General features: G+C 46.4%; 2 protein-coding genes across 23 annotated transcripts in view; one reads left to right on the top strand and one right to left on the bottom strand.

Moving 5' to 3' along the window:
- Positions 1-6834, top strand: part of GNAL (G protein subunit alpha L) — a 146151-nt gene extending 139317 nt beyond the window's left edge. For all 12 annotated transcript variants that reach the window (XM_072828681.1, XM_072828691.1, XM_072828683.1 and 9 more), the window contains one exon: positions 2808-6834. In XM_072828681.1, the coding sequence (XP_072684782.1) occupies positions 2808-2954 (147 nt within the window). In that variant the 3' untranslated portion in view covers positions 2955-6834. The remainder of the gene's footprint in view (positions 1-2807) is intronic.
- On the bottom strand, positions 4270-27021 carry MPPE1 (metallophosphoesterase 1). Of its 11 annotated transcripts, XM_072828675.1 has the most exons (13): positions 26802-27019; positions 23180-23289; positions 19112-19491; positions 15916-16024; positions 12855-14003; positions 11287-11390; positions 10180-10254; positions 8267-8375; positions 8044-8109; positions 7716-7838; positions 6825-6965; positions 5713-5819; positions 4270-4483 (listed from the first exon to the last, which is right to left on the bottom strand). In XM_072828675.1, the coding sequence occupies exons 3-13, from the start codon at positions 19375-19377 to the stop codon at positions 4468-4470; spliced, it is 2265 nt and encodes a 754-aa protein (XP_072684776.1). In that variant the 5' UTR covers positions 19378-19491; positions 23180-23289; positions 26802-27019; the 3' UTR covers positions 4270-4467. The 11 variants fall into 11 exon arrangements, with proteins under 11 accessions (XP_072684776.1, XP_072684771.1, XP_072684772.1 ...); XM_072828670.1 differs by having other exon boundaries at positions 4270-5819; positions 26802-27018; XM_072828671.1 differs by lacking the exon at positions 26802-27019 and adding an exon at positions 26554-26624 and having other exon boundaries at positions 4270-5819.
- Between the last annotated feature and the right edge of the window lie 539 nt (positions 27022-27560).

The raw sequence follows: 27560 nt of genomic DNA, 5'->3' as shown, positions 1-27560 counted from the left end.
CTGTCTAGATTAGCCTGTGATAACGGGCTCCTTTTTTGAGGAGCATCTTGCAAAACCATAAAAATAGAAAAACACATAAAAAGTGTTCCAGAAAAATGCTGTTCTAATGACAACTGAAAGTTAATTAAGTGTGCACATTAGGTATTTAAAGATCAGAAACGGGGATCCCTGGGTGGCGCAGCGGTTTGGCGCCTGCCTTTGCCCCAGGGCACGATCCTGGAGACCCGGGATCGAATCCCACATCGGGCTCCCGGTGCATGGAGCCTGCTTCTCCCTCTGCCTGTGTCTCTGCGCCTCTCTCTCTCTCTCTCTGTGACTATCATAAATAAATAAAAATTAAAAAAAATAAAGATCAGAAATGGAGTCGCCCCTCCCAAAATGAGTGGCCCTGCCACCACCATTTGGGTGCTGGGAGAGACCTTTTACACTCTGACAGTGGACGAAATCTGGTTTATATTCAGTTTGCAAGTCAGGGGTTACTGCCTTACATTCTTCATGGTGGAATTTGCCCAGGTCAGTGTGTCGTCTGAGGAGTTCTGAGCTGGAACCCCACACCCCAGACTTAGAAGGCAGCAGGGTGGGTTCTTGATCAGTAACTGATATTGGTCAATGGTTATTGATCAGTATTGAATCTGGACAGGAGCAGATTTGGGCAGCACAATATCTTTACTGACAGAGGGCCCCGAGATGGGGTGGGGATTAAAGGCTGTAAATGGAGAGGGGGGGATGTGGGGGCGCCTGGCCGGAAGTGGAGGGGGGCTTGGGCCGAGAGGGGTAGGGGTAATGGGAAGAGCCGTCGGGTAAGGAAGGGCCACATACTGTGAGCTGTCTCCTTGACTGTCCTCACACGAGGAGGACGCTGAGCACCAGGCCCGCCGAGTCAGGGTCACTTCCTCCCACGTCGGAGAGCCCCAGCTCATTCCCAGAGCGGGAGGAACCCAGGATGGAGGCAGCCAGGGGCCAGCAGGAGGGGGCCAGGCCGTCAGCAGGCCAGGGGCCTCCGGGGCAGCGTCACCAGAGCTTTCACAGCAGCAGGTTTAAGCAGCAGAGCAGGAGGTGGGCCTGTGTCTTGATGCCCTGGCATCTGACCGAAGCCTGTCAGATGTTTTCACTGGGCTTCTCATCCCGGTATTTTATGAGCACCCCCTCCATTTTCTTTTACCTTGAACATCATCTCAGAGAGAGCCTCAGAGACGGGCAGCGGCCCCGCGAGCTAGTCTGAAACGGGCGTTTCCCTCGACAAGCTTATTTCTGTCATTTAAAATGAAAATGTTTAGAAATGGTAGAAAATGTCTCGTGTGCTTAAAGACAAGCAAACTGCAACAACCTTTGTAATGACTCTGCCTTACGTTCTTTTGCTCCAGGCAGGGACACACTGGCCAGATGGTTCCAGAAGAAAGCCTAATTCTTACCCATGATGCCCTTCCTCCCTGTGTGCCAGTTATTCCACTCAGTGCTTAGGGCTACAGATACCCGACCTGCCCGTTCCCGTGGCCATGAGTCTTTTAAAACTTGTAATTGCTCAGGAGAAGCTGAACTATTGCCAAAACTGAGTCTGTCCTGCCGGGAGGAGTTTCCTAACCTGATGAACACCTTTAGACAGAGAGGCAGGGGTCTGTCTCGGTTTCTCTCCAACAGCTGGTTCCCAAGATGCTTTGCAGGAAAAGGGGTTGGGTGAAGGGGACAAGGAGGACATCCAGGGACCCCTGTGGGCATCTGTGAAGAAAGCTCCACGTGACCTCTGCATCTGCAGTCCGGGGCAGCCATAACAAAGCGCCACAGGCTGGGGTGGAGGCTGACAGTTCTGGAGGCTAGAAGGGGAGGTCAAGGTGTCAGCAGGGTTGGCTTCTCCTGAGGCCTCTCTCTTTGGCTTGTCAGTGTTCACCTTCTCCTTCTGCCTTCATGCTGTGTCTCCACGTGCCCTTCCCTCTGTGTGTGTCCCAATCTCCTCCTGGCCTGTGAGGACACCCAGGTTACTGGATTCAGGGCCGCCCACATGACCACGTTTTCACTTAATTCTTTCAAAAGAGATCCCACCCCCAAATAGTCACATTCAGAGGCGCTGGGGGTTAGGACTTCAACATATGAAGTTGAAGTGGGGAGGACACAGTCTGGCCCATGACAGCCTCTCTCCACATTGCCCTCCTTAGCTTCCCGGTGCACATGAGCATGTCACTCCAACATGGCCTTAGGAATCATGACCAATCATGCTTTTTCTCCTCTGGGAGAAAAGCCACAAACCTCCCGGTGCTAACCAGAGGACATCTCCAGAGAACACTCATGTTCTGTGTGGAGAAGGAGGCAGTATGGCTGATGTGCGATCCACATAGAATGACTAGTCATATGTGGATACTTAAATTTAATATTCAAATTAAAAGTCCATCTCCATTGCATCAGCTAGTGATAGTGGCTCCCCTATTGGCAGGGTGAATATAGAACATTTCCATTATTGCAGAAAGTTCCATTTGATAGCAGTGGTTTAGGACTGACATTCATTTCTGGAAAATTCTACCCTCATTTCTCTCAGTGGCTATGTATGTCCTATCTCAGCTGAACTCTAAGCTGCTGTGGGCAGAGGTAAGTGTGAGACTGACTTTCCAGCAGTGCTCAGTATTTAAACAGCCCCGACAGCTAAGTGTTCCTGTGTCAAACGAACCACAACCCCAGATCCTCCTCCTTGATCAAAGTGTTGCCTAAATTCTTCTCCAAGGATGAGTGGGGTGGCAGCAGCGTTCCCACCCTGTGGTGGCCAGAACCCCACAGCACAAACAGCTTTTTTTTTTTTTTTTTTTTTTTTTTTTTTGCAGAGGATCAGCACAGCGACAGGGGATGGCAAACATTACTGCTATCCACACTTCACCTGCGCCGTGGACACCGAGAACATTCGCAGGGTGTTCAACGACTGCCGTGACATCATCCAGAGGATGCACCTCAAACAGTACGAACTCTTGTGAGGCAGCCCTGGAGGAGGTGGGCGCGCCTTCTCACACCTCTCTCCGCCTGCCTCTCCTCCCTTGGCCACCCTGCCAGGTGGAACATTTATTTCAGGACCATCTGTCAGCCCCAAGCCATGGTAGGGAGCTCCCAGTTTCATCCGGCTGCCACCTGTCCTGTTTTCTGTTGGCTCCTGTGTGACCACCAAGCCGCTGGCTACCTCTGTTCCCCTCAGGTTTGGTTTGTAGCTTTTGTTTTCACTGAGCACAATCTTCTGCAGCCCCACGCCCACCAATTTGTGTCACTGCAAACCACCACACTCTCTCACATGGGTGGTACCTCAGTGGTCTCTCTGGGTGGGGGCCCCTTTTCTTCATCCATTCAGTGCTTTAGTAATCCAGCAGGAACTTGATAAATGGGGGAGAAATGGCACATTTTTCTGAATTACCAAGCATGATCGTAGAGGCAGGGGTACAGGGGGTAAGCCACATGCTTGGCGCTGCTAGCTTTATGAAGCTGCGGGCGGACAAGTGGCCGCCCCTTCTGAGCTGCATTGGCCCAAGAGCTGGGATAGACCTCAAGTCACAGAGTGGAGAGAAACCCTTTCTCAGTCCTATTTGAGTCGCTGCCAACCTCACACATCAAATTAGACCTACTTTGAGCCTTTTACATTTAGGCAGAAACCTACCACATGCACCTCTGCAAAGTGTGTCCTGTCTAAAAATGATCCTTTAGACTTTGACTATGCTTGGACAAGAGTCTCCTTCCATATATTGTTTTTTTGCTGGTTTATTATAACTGTACAGACCACAAGATGTAATATTATTTTATATAACTACTTAAAAAAATTCTTGTAGATCTTTGTGCCTTGATTATGGCTATATCTGTAAAAGTAATGTGTTTATTGTGCTGAACAGCTAAATGTCAACATTACCTGCTGCTTGCTCTAAAAAAGAGAATGGTATCTGTAGAATTTAGGATATTTTATCAGGTTAGTACTTTTGAAAATATCCTTGATTAAATACACACACACACACACACACACGTATATATATAAATTATACGCATTAATCATTCACATCTTACAAATAATTTGTACCCACATCACAAGCTTCTTTCAGAAACCAAGGATTTTTTTCCTCTTGACAATATGTCTTTTGATTATTTTGCAATCTAAAGACTTTCACAAGCCCTCTGAGGGGAAACAGGTCAACCATCCCCTTAGTCAGAGCTTTTGAATCACTCACTTGACCGCAGTTTCCATTGTAAACAAACAGCAAGAAGACAGACGGGTGTCGGTGTTTGGCCCAAGAGAATCAAAGGACGGCATCTCCATTTGCCTTTTGAAGAAGAAATATTACAAAACCTTTATTTGAAATGCAAAGTCAAAATACACTGCTGTTTTTCCCATGTGAAAGATTTCCAAGTGCAGCCTGAAAAGTTATAGTATGGTACGACATCTAGAAAGTGAGAATCACTACAGCAGCGATGCTTCATATTCTATACACAGCCACGGCTTCGAGGGTAGTTTTCTTAGGTCCAGGACAATCTGCAAAGATGTCCAAAGTTATAGTTCAACAATAGGAATCCAGAAGTGACAGCCTGGCTGATGCTACTTCATTTCCTTTTAGTCTTTACTATTTTAAAGTTTACTCTATAAGGCAGCATTTTATAATCCTTCATAAATGCATCCAGATTTAAATATGACTTTTCCAAGAAAGAAAGGATGACAGCTTTATAGATGATTGGTGTGATAAACACATGATTTATGTCAGAATCACTAAATTCCTGTGCCTCTCATCCCTGCTGCATAAAGCTCTGATTTGAAATGAGACATATAAAGTAGAAATTATTTTTCTTTCCATCACACTTTCAATATACAACATGAAGAACGGCAGAGCTACACCCCCACATGTGCACAAAAGTGCAGTTGTGTGCTGTTCTGTACGTTCTCACTCAGCAGTTCCCCCGCAGCTAAGCTTCCTATTCAGAGACAGGGCTAGACCCATAGAAAATACACAGAAAGAACATATTTTATCTGGCTTAGAATCATCAAAACATATGTATTTTTAAATGTCAAAGGCCACTTCCCAGTCTTTTTTTCAAGTTTCTTTGATCATGGACAGGCATTAAATTCAGATTTAACAGCCTGGTCTGCTAGAGAAAATTACACTTCTCTAAAACTCTGATTCCATTATTAGCACAGAAGTACAAAAGTCTGCGAGAACAATCCATTCCTGCTTGTGGCATCTGTACTTTTATTATTTTAAGTGTACAGCTTTATAATAGATAGGGGTTTGAGGACCACTTCGTAGGGGGATAGAAGCAAAGCCAGTGTTTTTGCACACACAATCCCAAGTGTGTTCCCAGGCGTCCAGCTCCATCTGGGGGAAGGCAGGACAGTCTAGTGCATGCAAGTGATGACTTTAATAGCTTTTACATATTGTACAGACATGATCTTTGATTATACATATATTTGATAAAATGAGAAAAAAGACTTGTTGTAGAGTACATGTCCCATTTTTACAGCATGAGAACAGTACAATCAACTATTTATTCTGCAGGAACTCGCAGCAGTGATATATAGTTTCTGTGACGTGTGTAAAGCCAGCCTCTGGTGACCTCATCTCACAGGAGTACTGCCCCAAGTTCAGTTTCTTTGGCTTTCTTATTTATTACAGCACACAAAAGTCTCCTGCTGTTTATGTTGTCTTAAATTTTCTGAGCAGATTCCAACCAAAAAGAAAAGGTGAGACTAGAAGCCCAGAGTGAACTAACATGAGGACCACCAGGAACCCGGCTGCAACACAGTACGTGACCAGAACGGTGTCCTCATAGGGCAGGTAGCACTTGGCCAGGGCATACTCTGTGGGCGTCATACTGCCCTGAAAAGGAAATGAGAACATTAATGCTGCAGTGAGAGTCTTCCCATGGCGCCACACAACAGTCTTAGACATGACAGAGGAAGAAAGGCAGCCTTCTTGGTTGACTCGGATAAGGCCAGGAAGTGGCTCTTCTCCTGAGACTAAGGGGCACAGCCTTCGTCCCCCACAGGTCACCACCCACCAACCACAAGCACTGGCTGGAGACATGAAGTGAAGGCTCCCAGCGTGCTGAGTGGATCTGACCTCTCCATTGAAACTAGCACAGCAGGTGTGCTAAAATGCAGTGGGCACACATGACAGATGCAAGAGGCATGGAGATTTACATCAGTGGTCACTGAGAAACAAGGAGCACAAGGCCATTTCTCATGCCATCTGATGCTAAAATAAGGAACCCGTTATGCAGAAATGCATGTGCCAGAGGCACCTCAGTGGGCTTGTTTTGTAGCTGTTTTTGCTATGTTGGAATGACACTGAGGAATGGTTTCATTTACTTTGAAAACGTGAGGGTTTCTCCAACTTTTCATGAAGTAAAAATACCTTACATAAAACCATTACAAAATGGTTTTTAAAAAAACATCAGGTGGCCACTAACTGAAACATCTCCAGGCAACTCGCAAGAGCCGTGGCATTTTCCTGCCAGAGCAAATGGGCCTATTTGGAAATAAGACAAGATATTCGAGTACAGCTAAGACATGACCCTGTGTCCTTAGAAAATTAAAAACCTAGAGCCTACTATCTGAGGGCAGTGGCATCCATGGAGATGAAGCACTCCGTAAGTCACCCCTCCCTGGCCCCTTCCAGGGGTAATGCCACGTTCATCTGTCCCCAAAGAGGTGTTCAGACAGGGGTCAGTGTATCCAACTAAGTGTGCGTGCAGAGCAGGGGAAGTTTGTATTTACACCTTCTGTACATTTTTTACAGGTTGCAGCAATTAAATAGTTGATTACTGTGTTGATTTCAATACTTCTATGAAAGCTTTCAGATGAAAATAAACGTTCACATTACCATGATGAAACTGGGGTTGTTTCTGTTCCTCCAGCTGAAAGACGGCACGCTGATCTCGGGGACTCCCGCCCCGTGGAGCACCTCGCAGGCACTGTGTGTGTGGCCACTCAGGATGAGGCGGGGCCGGAGCCACCAGAGCAGCTACCACACCGAGGGGAGGAAGCAACAGGGGGTCAGTGCTTGGACAGAGCCCCATCGGGGCCCAGAGCCAGGCCACTCACTTATTCCATTAAGTAAAATAGAAAATCCCTACTTGGTAGGGGGCTTTATCTTTTCCTTACGATCCTTTGGTTTGTTTAGACCCTATTATCAAAAGTAAGTTCAGGCTTTTAGGGGGAATCTATCCTTCTTATCTCAGATTTTAGATTTTTAGAAATATTTGTATAAATTTATAAATATATATTTTATTATATTGTATATCATAATTATACAAATATGTATTTATAGAATATAAACATTCTATAAACCTATATAAATAAGCACATCTTAATTAAGTCCCTCAAAATTAACTTTTTTTTTTTGGGTGGGCAGCAAAGTTTACTGAGCAATAGTAAAATCAATAATACAAACTCCTGGGTATTGAGTGATAGTAAAGTGATAGTACAAAGCTCCTGAAGAGGGAGAGGAACTGAGAGGGTTGCCCCCAAAATTACCTCTTAGGTTCCATTCACATTTTCAAATACATTTAAGTTAGTGAAAAAACTCTGAATAAAGAGGAGCTGAGGAGATCATTAACTCGGTATTAGGAAACAGAATTACAGCTGGGAGGGGGAGGATCAAAGGATGGCATGGGAATCTGAAAAGTTGCCCAAGTCTGCCCTCCACCCTCAGGAGGCTGTGACAGCCATCTGTCTGGCTGTCCCTGCGCAGGCCTCCCGCCCTACTGCAAACCTTCTGTGAGGCCTCCTGGGAAAGCACATCGTATCTCTCCTTAAAGGGGATGCCCCGCTCTTCCAGAGGTGCAGCGTCCTCCCCGGAACAGTTGGCATCGCTGCTCCGGTAAAGCGGGAAATGCTGAGGGGGCAGGGGGAGGGTGGTTAGAGAGGCCCAGGTGTGAGCAGGGTCCCTGGAGCTGCACCCACCTGCTTACCCGGAGGGGGCCCGCTCACCTGGAGGGCCTCACTCACCTGGAGGCCCCCTGCTCACCTGGAGGGCCCTGCTCACCTGGAGGCCCCCACTCACCTGGAGGGCCCCACTTACCTGGAGGGGCCTGGCTCACCTGGAGGAGCACCGGGGCTGACCCTGGCAGCGGCTGCAGGCCTCTGCACAGGCTGGAGCCAGGTTCCTGCCGGCAAGAGATGAGTTAAGCCAGCAAAGCCAGCACTCCCCGGGCAGTAGGAAAGGAAGGGGGAGCTGACAGATGGACACAACACGAAGTGCAGGGGCCGTCCCCACAGAAGATACCAGAATGGGAGCACCTGTACATTCAGATGCCCTCCTACCTCTCGGGAGCAGTTCAGTTTGTGAGAAATCTCGATGAGTTCCCTTTCCGCCTCAGAGCAGAGGTGGCAGCCGTCGCCTTCCAGGGCCACACTGTTGACCAGCACGAAACTGAGGCAGAGGGAGCAACAGAGTGAAGGCCACTGGCTTCCCGTGGGTCTTCTGACCCTGCTCCCTGAGCCAGAAGCCGGGCACCCACCGTGTGAGGAAACATGCCCCAGAACGGCTTTAAACCTCAGCTCGACTCATCTGTCTTAGGTAGGAGTTGATACAAAGAAAGCACAATAACAGCATCATAGGGGGAGAGGGTCTAAGACGCAGTCAAAGGATTTTTAACCTCGAATTTGTGAGAAATCCCAGATTACAGAAGCTCTGAGGTCACAGCACCATTGAGCCCAGTATCTCACCATGTGTCTTCTGTGCCTCATCTGGAAAGATGGGGGTAGCGCAGTACAGCCATGCCACTGACCCGTGAGGGCTGAATGGGAGACTACGACCACGCCTGCCACTAGGAAGTACTCAGGATGTATGACATACTGTGATCATCATATAGTGAACCTCGGGCAACAGTCACTAACATCCGCACACGCAGCAGACACGGCAGGGCGGGGGTGGGGGGGAGTTGCTGGGCAGAGCTAACTGGTGCACATGATCCCAAATCAGGATGATGATAGTCACTGGTGGTGGCCCTTTATAATCGCTTTACCTTAATTATATTGTTACAGACTCCCATTTCAAATATGCTTGGATTTCCTACACACCTGTCAACTGGGCATGAAGAGGGCACCTATCAGTAAAGACTGCTTGAAATGTAAAGAATTTTAGCGATAAGGAGCTGACTAACCAACTGATCTGAAATATGATCGGTGTGTTTCAAGTTTCTTAAACTCTACGCCTAGGGAAAAAGAAGACATAAAACTATATCAAGTCTTCATATGATGCAGGGAAGGAAGCTACCAGAGACTCAGTCCTACAGGCAAAGAGAGGAAAAGAGTGAGCATTTGTGGAGAAGCCCTGACCTGGTCTCTGGCAGTGTCATAGGTCATCTCTTGTGACAGATCCGGTGACCTGCCACAGCCAAAGCCATGAGTCCTGGACATCCACAGGGGCCCTGGTCTAAAGAGGAAGAGCCTTCCTCTCCCACCTTTTCTCTCTGCACTAGGTCTGCAACTAAAAAAACATGTATGGTCTTGTCCACCACACTGCAAATGCACACACAGACCAGAGAGGGTCCGGAGACAGCATGAAAATGGCCATGCAGCAGGGGAACTGGTATACGTGGTCAGACGAAAGGGTTGGGATGCTTTGGGCTACAAATCAAGGCTGATGGGAGTGGGGATGGCGCACAGCTACAGAGCATGGTGAACATACCTGCCTCCAAATCCTGGGACACATACCCACAAGAGCAAGTTAGGTACATTTTGAACAAATAAAAATTCACTCCCTTACAAAGGTGGGCTGATGAAACCTCTATCACCCAGAGACACTGCAGACAGGCCAGGCAAAGTCATCAACTGGCTGGTCCACTTGCAGGTTGTTAAGGAACACCAGGCTGGTGACCCTGACAGTGGCCATCAGGGAGGATGAGGCCTGCATGCCTTCATCAGAAACTGTACAAGCCACACAGAGCGTGGCTCTGACCCAGGACAATAGCTTCCTTAGAAAATGAAGTTCAGGGACACCTGTATGGCTCAGCGATTGAGCGTCTGCCTTTGGCGCAAGGGTGTGATCCCGGGTCAGCGGATCGAGTCCCACATTGGGCTCCCTGTAAGGAGCCTGCTTCTCCCTCTGCCTGTGTCTCTGCCTCTGTGTGTCTCTCACGAATAAATAAATAAAATCTTAAAAAAAGAAAAAAAGAAAGAAAATGAAGTTGAGGACGGAAGGGGCTTCATAAGAATTCACAAATAATACTCACTTAATTCCTTTCCAAGAAAACAGCCTTTCAGGGTTGAAAACTTTCTCAAATCGTTTTATTTTGTATGTGCTCATCCTGTATTCAGTTGTAAAAAGAAACATTTTTCAGAGCAAGTCATTTTAGGACCTCTTAGGAGTTAGCATAAACACAGGAAATACCTCAGGACTGGAGTCCCGGACTAGCTCTGTGAGGTGAGAGCTCCAGCTGCCCGGGCTATCAGGGGAAATCTCAGTTCTACCAGAGTGACTATAAGGACTCAGTACCCCTTAGACCCTCAGTTTCCTCACTGGCACAATGGTTAAAATAGGACCGTCAGAAAGATTAAATGAGTTGAAATATGGAAGTAAAGTGCTTAGTCCCACTGTATAGCAGCATCATCTACAATAACCAAACTATGGAAAGAGCCCATCAACTGATAAATGGATCAAAAAGATGTGATGTGTGTATGCATGGAATATTACTCAGAATGAAATCTTGCCATTTGCAATGACATGGATAGAGCTAGGGGGTATTATGCTGAGCAAAATAAGTCAGAGAAAGACAAATACTATATGATGTCACCCCTCTGTGGAATTTAGGAAACAAAACAGATGAATATAGGGGAAGGGGGGAAAGAGAGAGAAAGAGGAAAGCAAACCATAAGAGACTCTTAACTATAGAGAACAAACTGAGGGTTGATGGGGGGGGGGGGGGGGGGAGGCGTGGAACGGGCTAGATGGGGGATGGGCATTAAGGAGAAAAAAAAAACAATGAAGTGCTTAAAACAGGCTGGCATCTCATCAGTACTATGTAAAAACTATTTACAAAAAGCTAAATGGTCTTGTTTTCTGCGTCCCAGAGAAAATAATTGGTTATTAAATGAAGTTTCAAGTTAGAATCACCCAAGAGCACATACAAGTCATTTATTCAACAGGGATTTGTTAAGGGTATACAATGTGCCAAAACAAAAGCCTTTGCCCTTGTGGACTTTATGTTCCAGGGCTTATATCGCTCAAGGACAACAGATATCCCACACACAGCACAAATAAGGCTTTCACCTGAATGGTGGCAGGTTTCAAGTCATAGTTAGCGAGCGCTCTCAGGGTGCAACTTCACTGAACTACTTACTGATAATGGAAGCCAATGTCATGGTTGCCAGCAACCACCTTTAGCTGCACGTGCTGAGGGTGTCTGAATATTTTCTGAAACCGCCTCACATCATCTGCCCAGCCCTGTGGGAAAAATGAGTCGCTGCTGAGATCCAGAGAACCCTCTCTTCCCTGTGGCTAAAAAAACATGCTCCCTACTCAGATAATGAGAAGTTCACTTCCCCGTCCAAATCAGGTGCTCACAGAGTTAATGTAGAACTTAGAATTTCCAATTCTGTGTCATACTTCTTTTACCAAGACTTAATATTTTAATTATTTAATTTGATGTCAACTTTTAATTAAATTATATTCCCCCATATTAAAACATTAGATGGCAGTCCCCAAAATATTTGATTCATGTACCCATTTTAAGATTCCCTGAGAAGATCCCCAGAAGCCCGAGCATGGACCCCCCCTGGGGTCTGATAAGCACTTCAGATTTGGACACATTATAAGAAGAGGCTCTTAGGAATGTCAAGTAAATTCGTGTCTCCTAACCAAGACAGGGATGAGCATATCCCTAATCTTAGCATTTCCCTGTGGCTACAATAAGAATGAGAATGGATAGGATGTGGGCAAAAGAAAGATAAAATCCAATCAATATTTCAACATTATTTTGACATATGCTTTAACTATTAAAGCTTGAGGATTATGTTTCTATCATTCTGGCTCTTATTAAGTCTAAAAACATCAACTGGACAAACATGAGGGAAGACAATACTTAGTTGGATAATAATCAACTTTATCCTAAAAGTTTTAAATAGGCCCAAGCTAGAGAAATATGCTGGAGAGTCCTTCAATACATTTACAAACCTCACTTTAACAAATAGTATTTAAAGTTAGGATAAGATAAAATCAGAATAACATAAAATTAGAAAAACAGAAACGGGCACCTGGGTGGCTTAGTTGGTTAAGCGTCTGCTTTTGGCTCAGGTCAAGATCTCAGGGTCCTGGGATCGAGCCCCCACTATCTGTGTTGGGAATTCCTGCTCAGTGGGGAGTCTACTTCTCCCTCTCCCTCTGCCTCTCCTCCCCTGTTTGTGACTTCTCTATCTCAAATAAATAAAGTCTTTTAAAAAAGAAAGAAAAACATAAAATGCTGCCCTTAATTTGCAAAAGTAACATATACCTCCAGCATCATTTTATAACTAGCTAATTATTACATATAGAATTTCCACTTATCTCATATTTAATTATGGACTAGATTATAACAAACATAAAAACCCCATAAACAGGGGGTTTCTAACCAGATCTGGACCAAGACTTTCTTTGGTTTTTTTTTTTTTTAATTTATTTTTTATTGGTGTTCAATTTACTAACATACAGAATAACCCCCAGTGCCCTCACCCATTCACTCCCACCCCCCGCCCTCCTCCCCTTCAACCACCCCTAGTTCGTTTCCCAGAGTTAGCAGTCTTTACGTTCTGTCTCCCTTTCTGATATTTCCCACACATTTCTTCTCCCTTCCCTTATATTCCCTTTCACTATTATTTATATTCCCCAAATGAATGAGAACATACAATGTTTGTCCTTCTCCGACTGACTTACTTCACTCAGCATAATACCCTCCAGTTCCATCCACGTTGAAGCACATGGTGGGTATTTGTCATTTCTAATAGCTGAGTAATATTCCATTGTATACATAGACCACATCTTCTTTATCCATTCATCTTTCGTTGGACACCGAGGCTCCTTCCACAGTTTGGCTATCGTGGCCATTGCTGCTATAAACATCGGGGTGCAGGTGTCCCGGCGTTTCATTGCATTTGTATCTTTGGGGTAAATCCCCAACAGTGCAATTGCTGGGTCGTAGGGCAGGTCTATTTTTAACTGTTTGAAGAACCTCCACACAGTTTTCCAGAGTGGCTGCACCAGTTCACATTCCCACCAACAGTGTATGAGGGTTCCCTTTTCTCCGCATCCTCTCCAACATTTGTTGTTTCCTGCCTTGTTAATTTTCCCCATTCTCGCTGGTGTGAGGTGGTATCTCATTGTGGTTTTGATTTGTATTTCCCTGATGGCAAGTGATGCAGAGCATTTTCTCATGTGCATGTTGGCCATGTCTATGTCTTCCTCTGTGAGATTTCTGTTCATGTCTTTTGCCCATTTCATGATTGGATTGTTTGTTTCTTTGGTGTTGAGTTTAATAAGTTCTTTATAGATCTTGGAAACTAGCCCTTTATCTGATATGTCATTTGCAAATATCTTCTCCCATTCTGTAGGTTGTCTTTGAGTTTTGTTGACTGTATCCTTTGCTGTGCAAAAGCTTCTTATCTTGATGAAGTCCCAATAGTTCATTTTTGCTTTTGTTTCTTTTGCCTTCGTGGATGTATCTTGCAAGAAGTTACTATGGCCGAGTTCAAAAAGGGTGTTGCCTGTGTTCTTCTCTAGGATTTTGATGGAATCTTGTCTCACATTTAGATCTTTCATCCATTTTGAGTTTATCTTTGTGTATGGTGAAAGAGAGTGGTCTAGTTTCATTCTTCTGCATGTGGATGTCCAATTTTCCCAGCACCATTTATTGAAGAGACTGTCTTTCTTCCGGTGGATAGTCTTTCCTCCTTTATCGAATATTAGTTGCCCATAAAGTTCAGGGTCCACTTCTGGATTCTCTATTCTGTTCCACTGATCTATGTGTCTGTTTTTGTGCCAGTACCACACTGCCAAGACTTTCTTTGTAAAGCTTTTTGGATTATCCTGGGAAATGACAATGGCTTTTTAAAAAAATATCCCACCCCAGTACAAACTGGTACAGCCACTCTGGAAAACAGTATTTTTAACAGTTCAGTTAAAAATAGAGCTACCCTATGATCCAGCATTTGCACTACTACGTATTTATCCAAAGGATACAAACATAGAGATTTGAAGGGACACATGCACCCCAATGTTTATAGGAGCAATGTCCACAATAGCCAAACTATGGAAAGAGCCCAGATGTCCATCGACAGATGAATGGATAAAAATGTGATACACACACACACACACACACACTGGAATATTACTCGGCCACCAAAAGGAATGAAATCTTCCTATTTGCAATGACATGGATGGGACTAGAGGGTATGTATTATGCTAAGTGAAATAAGTCAGTCAAAGAAAGAAAAATACCCTTTGATTTCACTTATCTGTAGAATTTAAGAAACAAAACAGATGAACATAGGAGAAGAGAAGAAAAAATAAAATAAGACAAAAACAGAGAGGGAGATAAACCATAAGAGACTCTTAACTATAGGAAACAAACTGAGGGTCACTGGAAGGGAGGTGAGTGGGGGGGATAGGGTAACAGGGTGATGGGTATTAAGCAGGGCACGTGATGGAATGAGCCCTGGGTGTTATATGCAATTGATGAATTACTAAATTCTACCTCTGAAACTAATAATACACTATATGTTAATTAAATTGAATTTAAATTTTAAAAATTATCCTATACCACAAAATCCCTCCTAAAAACCATTCATGACCAAATATTTTTAACTAAACAGCAAAACAGGTTTTTTTTCCATTAATTCCAGGAATGTAATAAGCAAAATATTTTGACAGCTAAGGTGAGAATAGCCTATCTCTTTGGTTATGGAAAAGCTTATGTCACCTCAACACCCAAACAGAGGCTCCTGAAGGCACAGGAACCTCATTCCAGGCCCCCTCATGGCTCCTTCTGCACCTCTCCCTCAGAAGAAAAAAATAAGCGGAGTGGCGCCTGGGTTGGTTAAGTGTCCAACCCTTGATTTCAGCTCAGGTCATGATCTCAGGGTAGTGAGATTGAGCCCCACATTGGGCTCTGCACTCAGCACAGAATCTGCTTGAGTTTCTCTCTCCCTCTGCTCCTCCTCCAACTCTCTCTCAAATAAATAAAAAAAAATCTTTAAAAAAAGGAAAGTAGCAAGTAACTCTTATAGCACAATACTCATAATTTCATGGTTAAATAAACAAGTATAAAATCAAAGAATATTTCATTATATATTCTGTAATTCTGGTGCCAAGTGAAATTGTACGCACCTTGCCTCTTTTCCTTTCCTTTTTTCCCTTTCCCGAGAGGCTCGTGAGAATGTGCATTCCTACAAAATGAGTTCTGACTAATCTACTTCCTACATAAACAAATACAGTTGACAGTTGACCAAGAGTTGGAACTGCATAGGTCAACTTATACATGGCCCTTTTTTATAAAGACAGCACAGTACCGTCAAGGTCCTTATGATTTTCTTAGCAGCATTTCTTCTCTCTAGCTGATTTTATTGTAAGAATACAGAATAGATTATACATAACATACAAAATAGTTGTTAACTGTGTTATCAGCAAGGCTTTCAGTCCATAGTGGGCTATTAGTAGTTATGTTTGGGGAGAATCCAGAGTTATACCCAGATTTTTAACTGCACAAGGTCAGCATCCCTAACCCGGTATTGTGCAAGGGGTAACTGTCTATAATTAGCTTGCCTATCTCAAGACTGGCATGAGATACAGATCCTAATAATCTTCCAGGTAAACTATATATTTTTAACATCGGTGCTCAGCAAAACTTCCCACCCTCATGGATACCGCTTCATGGATTTTCTGGACTGCCTGCCCTGGACCCCCAAAGCAGGACAAGGGTGCCTGTGTCACAGGGTCCTACCTGGGAGGAGCTCCACTTCCCTTCATCAAAGATGTCCCCTAGAATGAAGACGACTTCTGGCTGCAACAACCACAGAGCTGTCTGGAAAGCTCTCTCCATTTGCCACTCCCTTGAGGTCAACAGGAAGAAGTACAGCATTAGTCTATTTCCTACGTAGAGCCTACATCCGATCCGTCTTCTGGGTCATTTAAAAACTGAACTGAATGGTCCCATTCTCCTTCCACGGCCCCATGCCTGCATTCTTCTCCATGCCTACAAGGCTCAGAGTCCGTATAGGAGTAAATATGGGGAACAATGGCCCGGGGGAGGGGAGGGCTGCCCCGCCCACACATCCCCTCAGTGGCAGAGATCAGACCTGACACTGCACCCAGGAAGCCATCCCTCAGTAATGATAGCCCCAGACAGAGGTCAGGGAGAGCTCAATGCAGCTCCCAAAGATGCCCGGTGTGGGCTGTGACCACATCAAGGAGATGACCGTGTCTGGCTGAAGTTTCACTTCTTCTTGAATGACCTCAACTTCCTGCGTGCCTTTGGGATTGGGGACAATAATGGGAGAGTCAGACTAGTTGATATCAAAACTGTAGATCCTGTGGACTTCAGACATCCAAGTAACCACCCACAGGTAAGACAAGTGAATGAAAAGAGCCTGGGGGGCTCCTGGGGGGCTCCTGGGGGGCTCAGGTGGTCAAGCATCTGCCTTCGGCTCAGGTTGTAATCCCAGGGTCCTGGGATGAAGTCCCAAATCAGGCTCCCTGCTCTCCCTTTGCCCCTTGCCCCTCCCATCCCCACTCATGCTCTCTCTCTTGCTCACTCTCTCTCAAATAAATAAATCTTAAAAAAAAAAAAAAAAAAAACACCTGAGATCTAGAACCTGACAGGCAATGGCTTAATACCCCAGCTCCACCCATAACCAGTCGTCTGGCCTTGAGAAGGTCGCCTTCTCTCTCTGGTTCCTATTCTTTGTTAGTAAATGGGAATAATAAAACCTACTGTCACAGGGCAGTTATGGAGTTAAATGAGAGAGCATTTGTAAAATGCCCGGCACAGCACCAACACACAGGAGATGCTCAAACATGTCAGTGATTTCTGGAACCACCCTCCCCTCTCCCAGACAGCTATGACTTGTAGCATTTTCCTAAGGACCCCAATTCTTCCCTCCCTTTTAAGGCATCCTCTGGGCTGTTTCTCCCCTACCAAAGAGAATTGTGACATCCCACAGCATATAAATAGGGGAAGACATAAATTTGGGGTCAGTGAAGACCATCCAGGCCCCATGTAAACTGCTGCACGGTGCACATCTTCACTCAAGACACCTTCCAAAATTCATTTCTCAGTTTTTCTTGATTGAATATTATTCATCCTGGAGGAGAAAGCATCTAGAAACAGCAGTAGCAAGAAGGCTGGGAAGAAAGCCCAAATGGTAAGGACCAAGGAAGGCCAAAGGAAATCTCACCCTGGCCCTTCTTTATCTCATGCCTCATGTGATTTAAAACTTTGAGTAGGGCACCTGGGTGGCTCAGCGGTTGAGTGTCTGCCTTCAGCTCAGGGTGTGATCCCGAGATCCAGGATCCAGGATCGAGTCCCATATGGGGCTCCCCACAGGGAGCCTGCTCCTCCCTCTGCCTATGTCTCTGCCTCTCTCTCTGTGTATCTCATGAATAAATAAATAAAATCTTAAAAAATAAAACCCTCTGAGTAAAGGATGGCAGCCCCCCCATCTTTCCTTCTTTTGTCTTGCCTTCTTCCCTCACCCCTGGAAATCTTACACATCTTACCCTCCCACTCAACATAAGGTTCATCCAAATCCAGAGTACTCCATTGATATTCCTGCTTGCAAGGCTAAAGATCTATTTAGACAGGCACCATGCGGTCATGATGAGGAAAAGAAGTCAGGGTATAGGGTGACCAGGGGCAAGAAGAAGGCTCTGCTGCCTACCCTGGTGGGTGAAGGCCCCATCAGTCACCATGTGGTGGGCATTATTCACAATAGCCAGAAGGTGGAAGTAGCCATCGAACGAGGAACAGAGAAACAAAATACGGTCTAAGTATACAATGCAGTATCATCCAGCCTTACAAAGGAAGGAAACTCCAGGACACCTGGGTGGTTCAGCGGTAAGCATCTGCCTTCGGCCCAGGGCATGATCCCATTCTGAGGATCAAGTCCCACATCAGGCTCCCCGCAGGGAGCCTCTTTATCCCTCTGCCTGTGTCTCTGCCTCTCTCTGTGTGTCTCTCATGAATAAATAAATAAAATCTTAAAAAAAAAAGAGAGGAAATTCTGAACCGTGTCGCAACACGGATGGACACAAGGACGTGATGCTCAGTGAAATAAGCCAGACACAAAAGGACAAATCCTGCATGACTCCACTTACATGAGGGACCTTCGGGGAGTCAAATCCATAGATACAGAAAGCAGAATGGTGGGTGCAGGGGCAGGAAGCAGGAACAGTGGGGAGTTGGTCTTTAACGAGGACCAAGTTTCAGTTTGGGAATCTGAAAAAGTCCTAGAGGTGGCTGGTGGTGACGGTTGCACAACAGTGTGAACGTACTTGATGGGACTGAAACATACACTTAAAATTGCTTAAGATTAACTTTGAAGTTATGTGTGTTTTACCACAATTAGAGTTTCTAAAAAGCCATCTGACAGAAAAGCCAGTGGACAACTTAGCAGGTCCAAGTTGGAGAGACGGCCCTGGTCATCTCCCCATGGTGACAGCCACTGATCGGCTCTGCTCCTGCCACCCAGAGCAGCCAAAAACCTGCCCGAAACTCCACACCAGTGACTGTGAGAGGGGACCCCCCCCCCCCCGCCCCGGTCTGCTTCCTCCCCTGCCTGGGGCAAAGGGGAACCCCAGCCGACCACACCCAGGTGCCAGACCTTGCTGTGGGCATTTCCTTCGCGCAGCCTGTGAAGTCTCTGGTGTCAACCAATTACAGACAAGGAGGCAGAGACAGGTTTGGAGGGGCCCTCGTTAGCCTGTCCATAGTCCTAAGACTGAATCCCAGACCTGCCTCCCAAATCCTGGGTCCTTACAAATAACAGATGCTCTGTAAACAGTACATTCAAGGAAAAGTCAAATGCCCCACGTGTCTCTCTTTGAGAGGAAAGTAACCAATGACTACCCTGACCTACAGGGAGAAGGATCTACCTTCTTGCCAGAAGAATTTCAGCAAGATTCCTGATTATAGCTCCTACCTTCGTAATTTGTCTAGCCAATGGCCTCGTACTTCCCCAAGCAAGTGAGTGTCAGCCAAAAACATGGCTTTCAGAGTCTTCTGTCCACTGCCATGGGCTGCAGTTTTCACCTCAGGCCAATCACACTGAAAGATCACTAAGTAATAGATTAAAAATTCACAAAACAGAAGCACGGCAAAGACGACAGCGGTGAGTTTCAACAGCAGGAAACTTCTCTTTAACAGACAAAGATGCTGCCTTCCAAACCCCAGCCTGACCAGAGCCATGTCTCAGGCCTGGGAGTCACCAGCATCCAAGAGTGAAATGCATCAAGGATTCACCACGACAGACTATGGAATCCTGGGTAAGGCACAGCAGGTGTCCAGGGCTTAGCCATGTACCTACGGGGGAAGAGAAAGGACTGGTTTGCGTTTCTTGGTAATGCCACGAACACTACTAGCTCCTTCCATTAAGAACAACTAAGTTACAGAATCCTACCTATGTTCCCGAATAAATGAAGTGTCCGGTACTCGTACAAGGATAATTCACTGGATTATGCTACAAGAATAATCTTCGCAATTACATGATGAAGTTTTACTAACATCTTGGAAATCATTAAACAAGAATCTATCCAGGGGATGTTAAGATAGGAGACATAATGGAACAGTCAATAAATATTAAGTGTAACTTGACTCCCAAAAGGATTTGCGACCCCTCCTGGACTTTACAAATCAATAGGCCAGAAGGCCCCTATCCTGTTGCCTCTGCTGTGAATTTATCACTTTTCCACATCGCTTTTCCACAAAGGAAGTGAATATTCATGGACAATGTACTTCAGGGATGCGAGCGATACATTTCACTCTGCGCTCAGAGGCCAGGGTCTCACAGAGCGACCCATCTGTCAACACGGCATTTGCAGCGTATGTTTTCACAAATACGGATTTTCACCCACAAACTAGCCTTAAAATTCTGGATGGTCTTCTGTTAGGAGACATTTATGTGCAGTGGTTTCTCTATGGAACACTTTAAAATGTTTATGGAGTCTCCTGAACCATAAATGAAGTCTGTATCCTATTTAAAAAATAAAAAAGCATCCACTTTTGACACATCTGAAGAGAAAGGCTGGTACAGGGATGACCTGAAATGAGGCTTTAAGAAGTGACATGCTACTAAAGTTCCTCACCTTACACTCAAGACGAGGATCTATTTTTTTAAGGTTTTATTTATTTATTTGAGAGAAGGGGAGAGAGAGAAAGAGAGAGAGGACAAGCAGGGAGGAGGGGCAGAGGAAGAGGGAGAAACAGGCTCCCCACTGAGCAGGGAGCCTGATGTGGGACTCCATCCAGAACCCCAGGATCATGACCTGAGCCGAAGGCAGAGGCTCAACCACTGAGCCACCCAGGAATCCCTCAAGATAAAGATCTTAAAGGGTAGTGACCTGATGGCTGCAGAGAACTCAGATACAGGAGAAGCTCCAGAAGTCTCGCGGTGGAGGCTTGGGGGCCACTGACCACTGATCCCACTGAGCCAATAAATACAGAAAATCCCTTTCTGAGGGGGTGATTTTCTGAGATGAATCCAGGAACCTTCACATGGTGGATAAACAAGGAGTCCAGAACATTCTTACTCTTATAGGGTCTAAGATCATCTCTGCAAAATTCAATTTCCAGAACTGTTCACATTTGCACATCAGCCCAAATCCCATAAAAGTCCCTGCTTCCTGCATGGTGGCATTCTATTTAACAACCAACCATTAAGATACGGAACATTTTATAAATCTTACCTAAAGAAAAATAAATGGGGACAAACATGCATTTTGAGCCATTATCGAAAGTTTAACACGTAGCCTCAGAACTGAAAGTGCCTTCACTGGGCGAGGGGCTCCATGGTTGAGCATCTGCCTTTGCTCAGGGTGTGACCCCGGGGTCCCGGGATCGAGTCCCACACTGGACTCCCCACAGGGAGCCTGCTTCTCCCTCTGCCTGTCTTCTGCCTCTCTCTCTGTGTCTCTCAGGAAGAAGGAAGGAAGGAAGGAAGGAAAAAAAGGAAAAAGGAAAAAGGAAAAAGGAAAAAGGAAAAAGGAAAGGAAGCCTTCGGAAATGATGGATACTTTTCATGCTCCTCCAAACAGAGCTCTGGAAACTGTTTGCTGTACTAAGTCCTCACTCCTGTCTGTGTCTCTTCAGAAAAGAAGACATGAGAAGATTGGAAGGGCAGGACTAGCTCTGCACCCAAGGGTTCACCTTCTCTCTGCTCCCGAATGGCCTCATTTAGGTAAGTACTTGATTGAAGAGGGAACAGGATGCCAATGCCAGGCTTAAATGCGTCCTTTCATACTGAGGTCAAAGGCGGCGAAGCGTGCAATCTGCGACCTGCTGCTCCGCCTGGAATTCTGCTCTGAGCATCCACACTGTCTTTATCAGGCAGTCCGGGGGCAGCCCTGGTGGCACAGCCTGCAGCCTGGGGTGTGATCCTGGAGACCCGGGATCAAGTCCCATGTCAGGCTCCCTGCATGGAGCCTGCCTCTCCCTCTGCCTGTGTCTCTGCCTCTCTCTCTCTCTCTCTCTCTCTCTCTCTCTCTCTGCCTCTGAATAAATTAAAAAATTTAAAAAATATATCAGGTGGTCCGACCACCACTGACTGATGGCCATACCCTGTCCTGGCACTTAGAACCACCTGCCAACTTGTTCATCTAAGGATGAGCCACACATGCCACATAACTAGAATCACCATAAACCTTCTCTTCCAACAGGAGACACCTGTGAGGGGCAATGTGCCACTGAGGATAATAAGAACGGGGCCATGGTGCAAATCAGGCCAGCCCAGGCCACTCAGGGCGTGTGGGTGCCTGACTCCACCCATGAGGCTACTCTCAGTCTGATGCAGTCGAGGAGAACGTAAGGAGGCTCCTGCTATCATCCACGTATCAGCAATCAAACTCCAGAATGAGGTAAAAATGCTGCTAGTAGGGATCCCTGGGTGGCGCAGCGGTTGGGCGCCTGCCTTTGGCCCAGGGCGCGATTCTGGAGACCCAGGATCGAGTCCCACATCGGGCTCCCGGTGCATGGAGCCTGCTTCTCCCTCTGCCTGCGTCTCTGCCTCTCTCTCTCTGTCTCTCTGTGACTATCATAAATAAATAAAAAATTTAAAAAAAAAAATGCTGCTAGTAGCCACTCACCAGTGAGACTAGGCATGGAGCCTCTATCTGGGGGCTGCTCATAGGAGACAGAGAGAGAGCCTCTAAGGAATCATGAATGTATTTCTTACTACTACCATCTACCTTCCCTTAGTTCGAGTCAGTCAAATGTATCAGAAGCAACCATTCTGTCTTACTATCTCACTTTCTTTCAGAAGGCCTCAGAGTCTTCTGAAATCCTCATGACAGCAGCTGAAACTTCCTAAAACCTTCGTGTTTCCTCAGCCGTTGGAGGGTGAGCTGAGAGGAAGGAGCCCAGCCTTCAGGTTCTCCTACCTTGCACACCTTTGCTCTTTAAAGGCTCCAAGTTCCCCGAAATGAAAACCGGAACGACAGCTTTATAGCTGCTCCTCTACACCCACTTGCCTTCATCCAAGAAGCCGGTTTCGGTGGTGACCAAGGGCCCCGGCTTCCCTTGACCGACAGGAGCAGGACAGGACACAGAGACGAGGCCCAGGTTTGCACTCAGGGGCGGCACTGGCTCTGCCGACCCAGCTCCCACATCCTGTTACACATCTTCTCATGAAAACCCTAGCACCATGTGAATCCGCTCTCCAGTAAAATGTGATCCTTTTTAAGAACAAGAGCTCCTCCTCAGAGTGGAAACCATTTTTTGACAACTTCTGACACCAAATCCTTAACCAAATTCCCTTTTGCTCAAATCTTGGAAAACTTCTTTCTCTATCCAAACTCATTGTATTACTCATCAAATCAGTATCTCCCAGTGTTGTCTCCCACATTGCGGCCAAAGTACATCCCCTTTGACTTCCTGACGTGAACAGAGTACTCTGTAGGGCTGATGGGGGTCGGAGCCAGGATCTGTCCTCCCCCTAGAAATGGCACAACGAGGCAGCACACCGGGCGCACACCAGGTAATGAGATGCCCCTCCTACCTTACTGCTGCTTCCAGATGGGATACTGTGACCTCCTCCTTGTGCTCACGCCAATTCGCACTTAAGCCGACCTCAGGGACAGCACTGCTTCATTTCCTGACACGGCCAACCTGTGAAACAAGCATGCTGAGCACTAAGGGATTGGGAAGGACAGACACTTCCACCACAGGGGCACACACAGCTACCCTTCTTAGCAGGCAGAGGAAAACCAAAAAGCTCCAAGGGGGAACCAGCAGCCACTTGTTCCTCTTGCACTATCTTTTCCAAGGTTCTGAATACCCACCAGCAAAAAACAGCAATGCTGAACTGGTAAAAATCCCACCCATAGCTCTGTTATGTGACCTTGGGCAAGCCACCTACCCTTTCCAAGCCTCATAATGGGGGGGGGGGGGGGGTCACAGTACCTACCTCCACTGATGTCATGAGATTGATAGAAATAATGTTCACTGATGTCATGAGATTGATAGAAATAATGTTCACAAATGTGCCCTTTTTTTAAACAGTAAATCTTTCCATGAGGCAGGCATGTCAGGATTAGAGAGTAAGCCTTCCAATCTGGTGAATTCTGACAGGCTCAAAGAAGTGGAACTTGATTCAGATAGCCATAATCAGCTGAGGGAGAAGGAAACCCAGCAGAGAATAAGGGGAGAGATCAGAGACAATCTGGAAGCTGTGGCCATCTTTCTCCACTCATTTACCGAGTTGGACTTTCTAATACTTGACATGCAAAGTCCCTATGCCTTTTCTTCACTAAATGTAAACCTGACCTTGTAGTTCAATCATAGTAAGTCAATGACTTAAAATCTCCACAGCCATACACACCTGCTCAAGAAAGACATGTGGAAAAAATGTGTTTATCCATCTTATTTCATAAGATGTAAAACTAGGCCATGAGTGGCTTCAATAAAGACAATATGCTCATGTGAAGAATTCCATCCACATTACATGCTTCCCTTTACATTAGCAGATTTGGGTTCAAAAAGCAAAATTACTAAAATGTTACTGTTTTCTCCCCCCTCCAAGGTGAATTTGTCAATTTTATTAAACTCTTGTTTCCACCTTATATACATGGATCTACATGTGTATCCTGGTCATGATATAAAATGTATTTCCTACTGCAGTGGTTTGTAGCTCCCTAAGTCAGGGACCTCGCCTTGTCCATCCACACAGCCCCCCTCTGCTGGTGCTCAGATTGGTGCCTGTGAATAGTAAATGCTCAAGAAGCATCTGTGGAGTCAATGGCCTACACTTAATCTTATTGTCCCCAAACATTTTAGAATTACAAACATAGATTATCACTCTTTTGGTCTTTAGACACTTCACAGTCTCCAGGACATCGAGAAGATGTCCTGTTCCCCTTGGTCAGAGTGCCAGGCAGGGATTTAAAGATGGCCAAACAGGTGCACAGAACACATTTTCTTACCAGCCCCTGTGTGGAACCCTTACAAAGGAAAAGCTTGGGTGGCCCTCTGATGAGAGGAAAGTACTGACAGTCTTTCCTGAGACGTTTTGGAGAAACAGCCTTCTTTCTAAAAGGGGAGTACATGAAAATGCCTGGTAGCTCCTGGGTTCTCTCCTAAGCCCTGGGGCTGGCATGATCCGGGCAACTGGGGAAGTCTATATCTCAGTTGTGCTCTTTCCTAGTATGTGATCTTAGGCAAGTCACTTGGAAAAGAAAAAAAAAAAAAAAAAAAGAGGGGAAGGGAGAGAAACAAGATGGTTATCATAAAAAGCAAAACAAAAAATAACAAGCACTGATGAGGATGTGGATAAGTTGGAATGCTTGTGTACTGTTAGTAATTCTGGAAATGGATAGTGGTGATGGCTGAAGAATAATGTGAATGTACTTAACATCACTGAACTGTAACCTTAAAATGGTCAAAATGTTAAATTTCATGTTATGCAGTTTTTGCCATGATTTTCTTAAAAAAGGAAGAAGCACACAATCACACAACACACACAGGACCCTAGCAAGCTAATGATGTCCTCTAGCAAGAGCTTCCTTTTGGATCTAAATATACCACCTGTATATATAAAAAGAAGTTTTGGGAGCCTGGGTTTAGAGAAACATCACTGAGTCACCTCACCTTTTTAAGGACACTACTGGTAGATGAGACTGGGAGGAAGGCTCTAAATTGGCTTGTGTTCCCCAAATCAGATCGCCTTTATAAAGCAAAATGTGTGTGCTGTTGCTGAAGAATGTTTCCTTTGGCTATTTATTAAAGTGATTAACGCATCAGTTCCTAGAGGGCACAGCAGCCGCTGCCCTGTGACACGTAGAGAAGGAAACTGATGGGTGTTTCGAGCATAGAAAACAAACAGCTAAAGAAAAACGATCGCCATGTTATTATTCAAGAATAGCCCTCTTGGGACGCCTGGGTGGCTGAGCGGTTAAGCATCTGCCTTTGGCTCAGGCTGTGATCCTGGAGACCTGGGATCGAGTCCCACGTCGGGCTCCCTGCATGGAGCCTGCTTCTCCCTCTCTGGGTCTCTCATAAATGAATAAATAACATCTTAAAAAAAAAAAAAAAAAGAATAGCCCTCTTAAATCATAGCATAAAATATCAACATAATACATGCACTGGCACATTGATCCGTATCGCCTAGTATGTAAAAATAGCAGCTACACTCCAAAACTGGGAACAAGACATTTTATCCATTTACTGATTTGTTACTTCAAAGCCATCATTAAAATATCTAAACTCCCTCCACCCCAAAACAGCATTAAAAAATGTCTAATATGCACTGACCTGTGGTTTTTTCTTACTTGTCCATTACCTTAAATATACCAACACAGTGTCATCAACGGCTATTCAAATGTCACATGTTCCACCCTAAATGGTATTTTTGAGTAAGACAGAATTTTTTTTTTTTTGGGGGTCAATGTACATCAGTGAACTAGAAAGTGAGAGGCCCCTGGGCAGCCCCGGTGGCGCAGCGGTTTAGCGCCTCCTGCAGCAGCCCCGGGCGTGATCCTGGAGACCCGGGATCGAATCCCACATCAGGCTCCCTGCATGGAGCCTGCTTCTCCCTCTGCCTGTGTCTCTATGAATAAGTAAATAAAATCTTAAAAAAAAAAAAGAAAGTGAGAGGCCCCTACGATTTAATACATGGGCCTTAACTAATCGTGATTCTCCAGCAAGCAAATGGCTAATCCCCAGAATACCGCTTCTCCAGTAAGCTAACTTGCAATGCTTAGAAAGCAAGGAGGTCCCAGTTTGCAGGAACGAGAGACGGCAATTAACCCGGAGGCCTGATTGATTCTTAGAGCTCGGTCGTGAGGGGACACGGGGAATCGAGCTGGCGGCGGCGGCGGGCGGGGCGGGGCGGAGCGCTCAGCCTCCCGGGGAGCCCGGCCCGGTCCCTCCCTTCACCTGCGCTCCCGCCGCCGAGCGTCCCCGCGCTTCCGCCTCCGCGCACTGGGCCCAGCGGGCCACCGTCAGCCCCGCGAGTGCGCGCGGGCCCGCGAGGAGGCCACGCCCCCGGCCCGCCCCCAGGTGCGCCCCCGCCCGCGCCCGCCCCCAGGTGCGCCCCCGCCCGCGCCCGCGCCCGCGCCCGGCCGGGAACCCCCGGGGGCTCCACTAGCGGCCCCAAACAGCAGGTGCAAAGAAGCAAACCCTACCCTTGGCCGCCTCTTCCTCAACGACTCGGCCCGTGTCGTCCTCAGTGTCTCCTAGGCTCTATTCCCCGCTCGAGTCCTCGGGCCCCGCGGGGCCCCCCGGAGCGACGTCTGCTGCCGCCGCGCAGCCGTGGGCCCCCGGAGCGCGGGCCGGTGCGGGTCGGGGCGGCCTGGAGCTGGCTCGGGGCTCGGGGCTCGGGGCTCGGAGCCGTCTCCGCGGGCCCCGGCGGCGGGCAGCCGAGTGGCCGGGCCTCCGCGCGCCGCCGACAGGTGGCGCCGTGCCCACTCGCTGCCTCCCTCGCCGGCGGGCGCTCCGGGTGGGCCCCAGGCGGGAGCCTTCGAGGGCTGTGTGATGAGCTAACGTGTAGCGCGGCATGCTCTACTTTCCAGAGGGCTTTCCCATCCATTATTTCAGACAAGCCTCCAGATGAGCTCATAAAGCAAGAATCAGAATCACGACCCTACGTTACAAGAAGTAAACGAAAGCTCGAAGCGATGGCACACGAAGTCCTCCAACCAAGCAATATAGTCATTAGTAATAGTAATTATAGTCAGTAGCATATATTTGCAGATCTGTGGGTGTAGTTAATATACAGAGATACAATAGAAATCATATAGAAAGCGACCAGCACAATGCCTGGCATCGGATAAGCAAGCAGTAAATGGCAACATTATTACTAATTAAGAACGTTGTAATATTTTCGAATATGTCTGGATGAACGATTTTACCATCACGAAAACTGGGACAACATGCACACCAAT

The sequence above is a fragment of the Canis lupus genome, chromosome 6 (genome assembly GCF_048164855.1).
Source record: "Canis lupus baileyi chromosome 6, mCanLup2.hap1, whole genome shotgun sequence".
NCBI lineage: Eukaryota > Metazoa > Chordata > Mammalia > Carnivora > Canidae > Canis > Canis lupus.
This window is presented reverse-complemented; position numbering and strand designations above follow the sequence as displayed.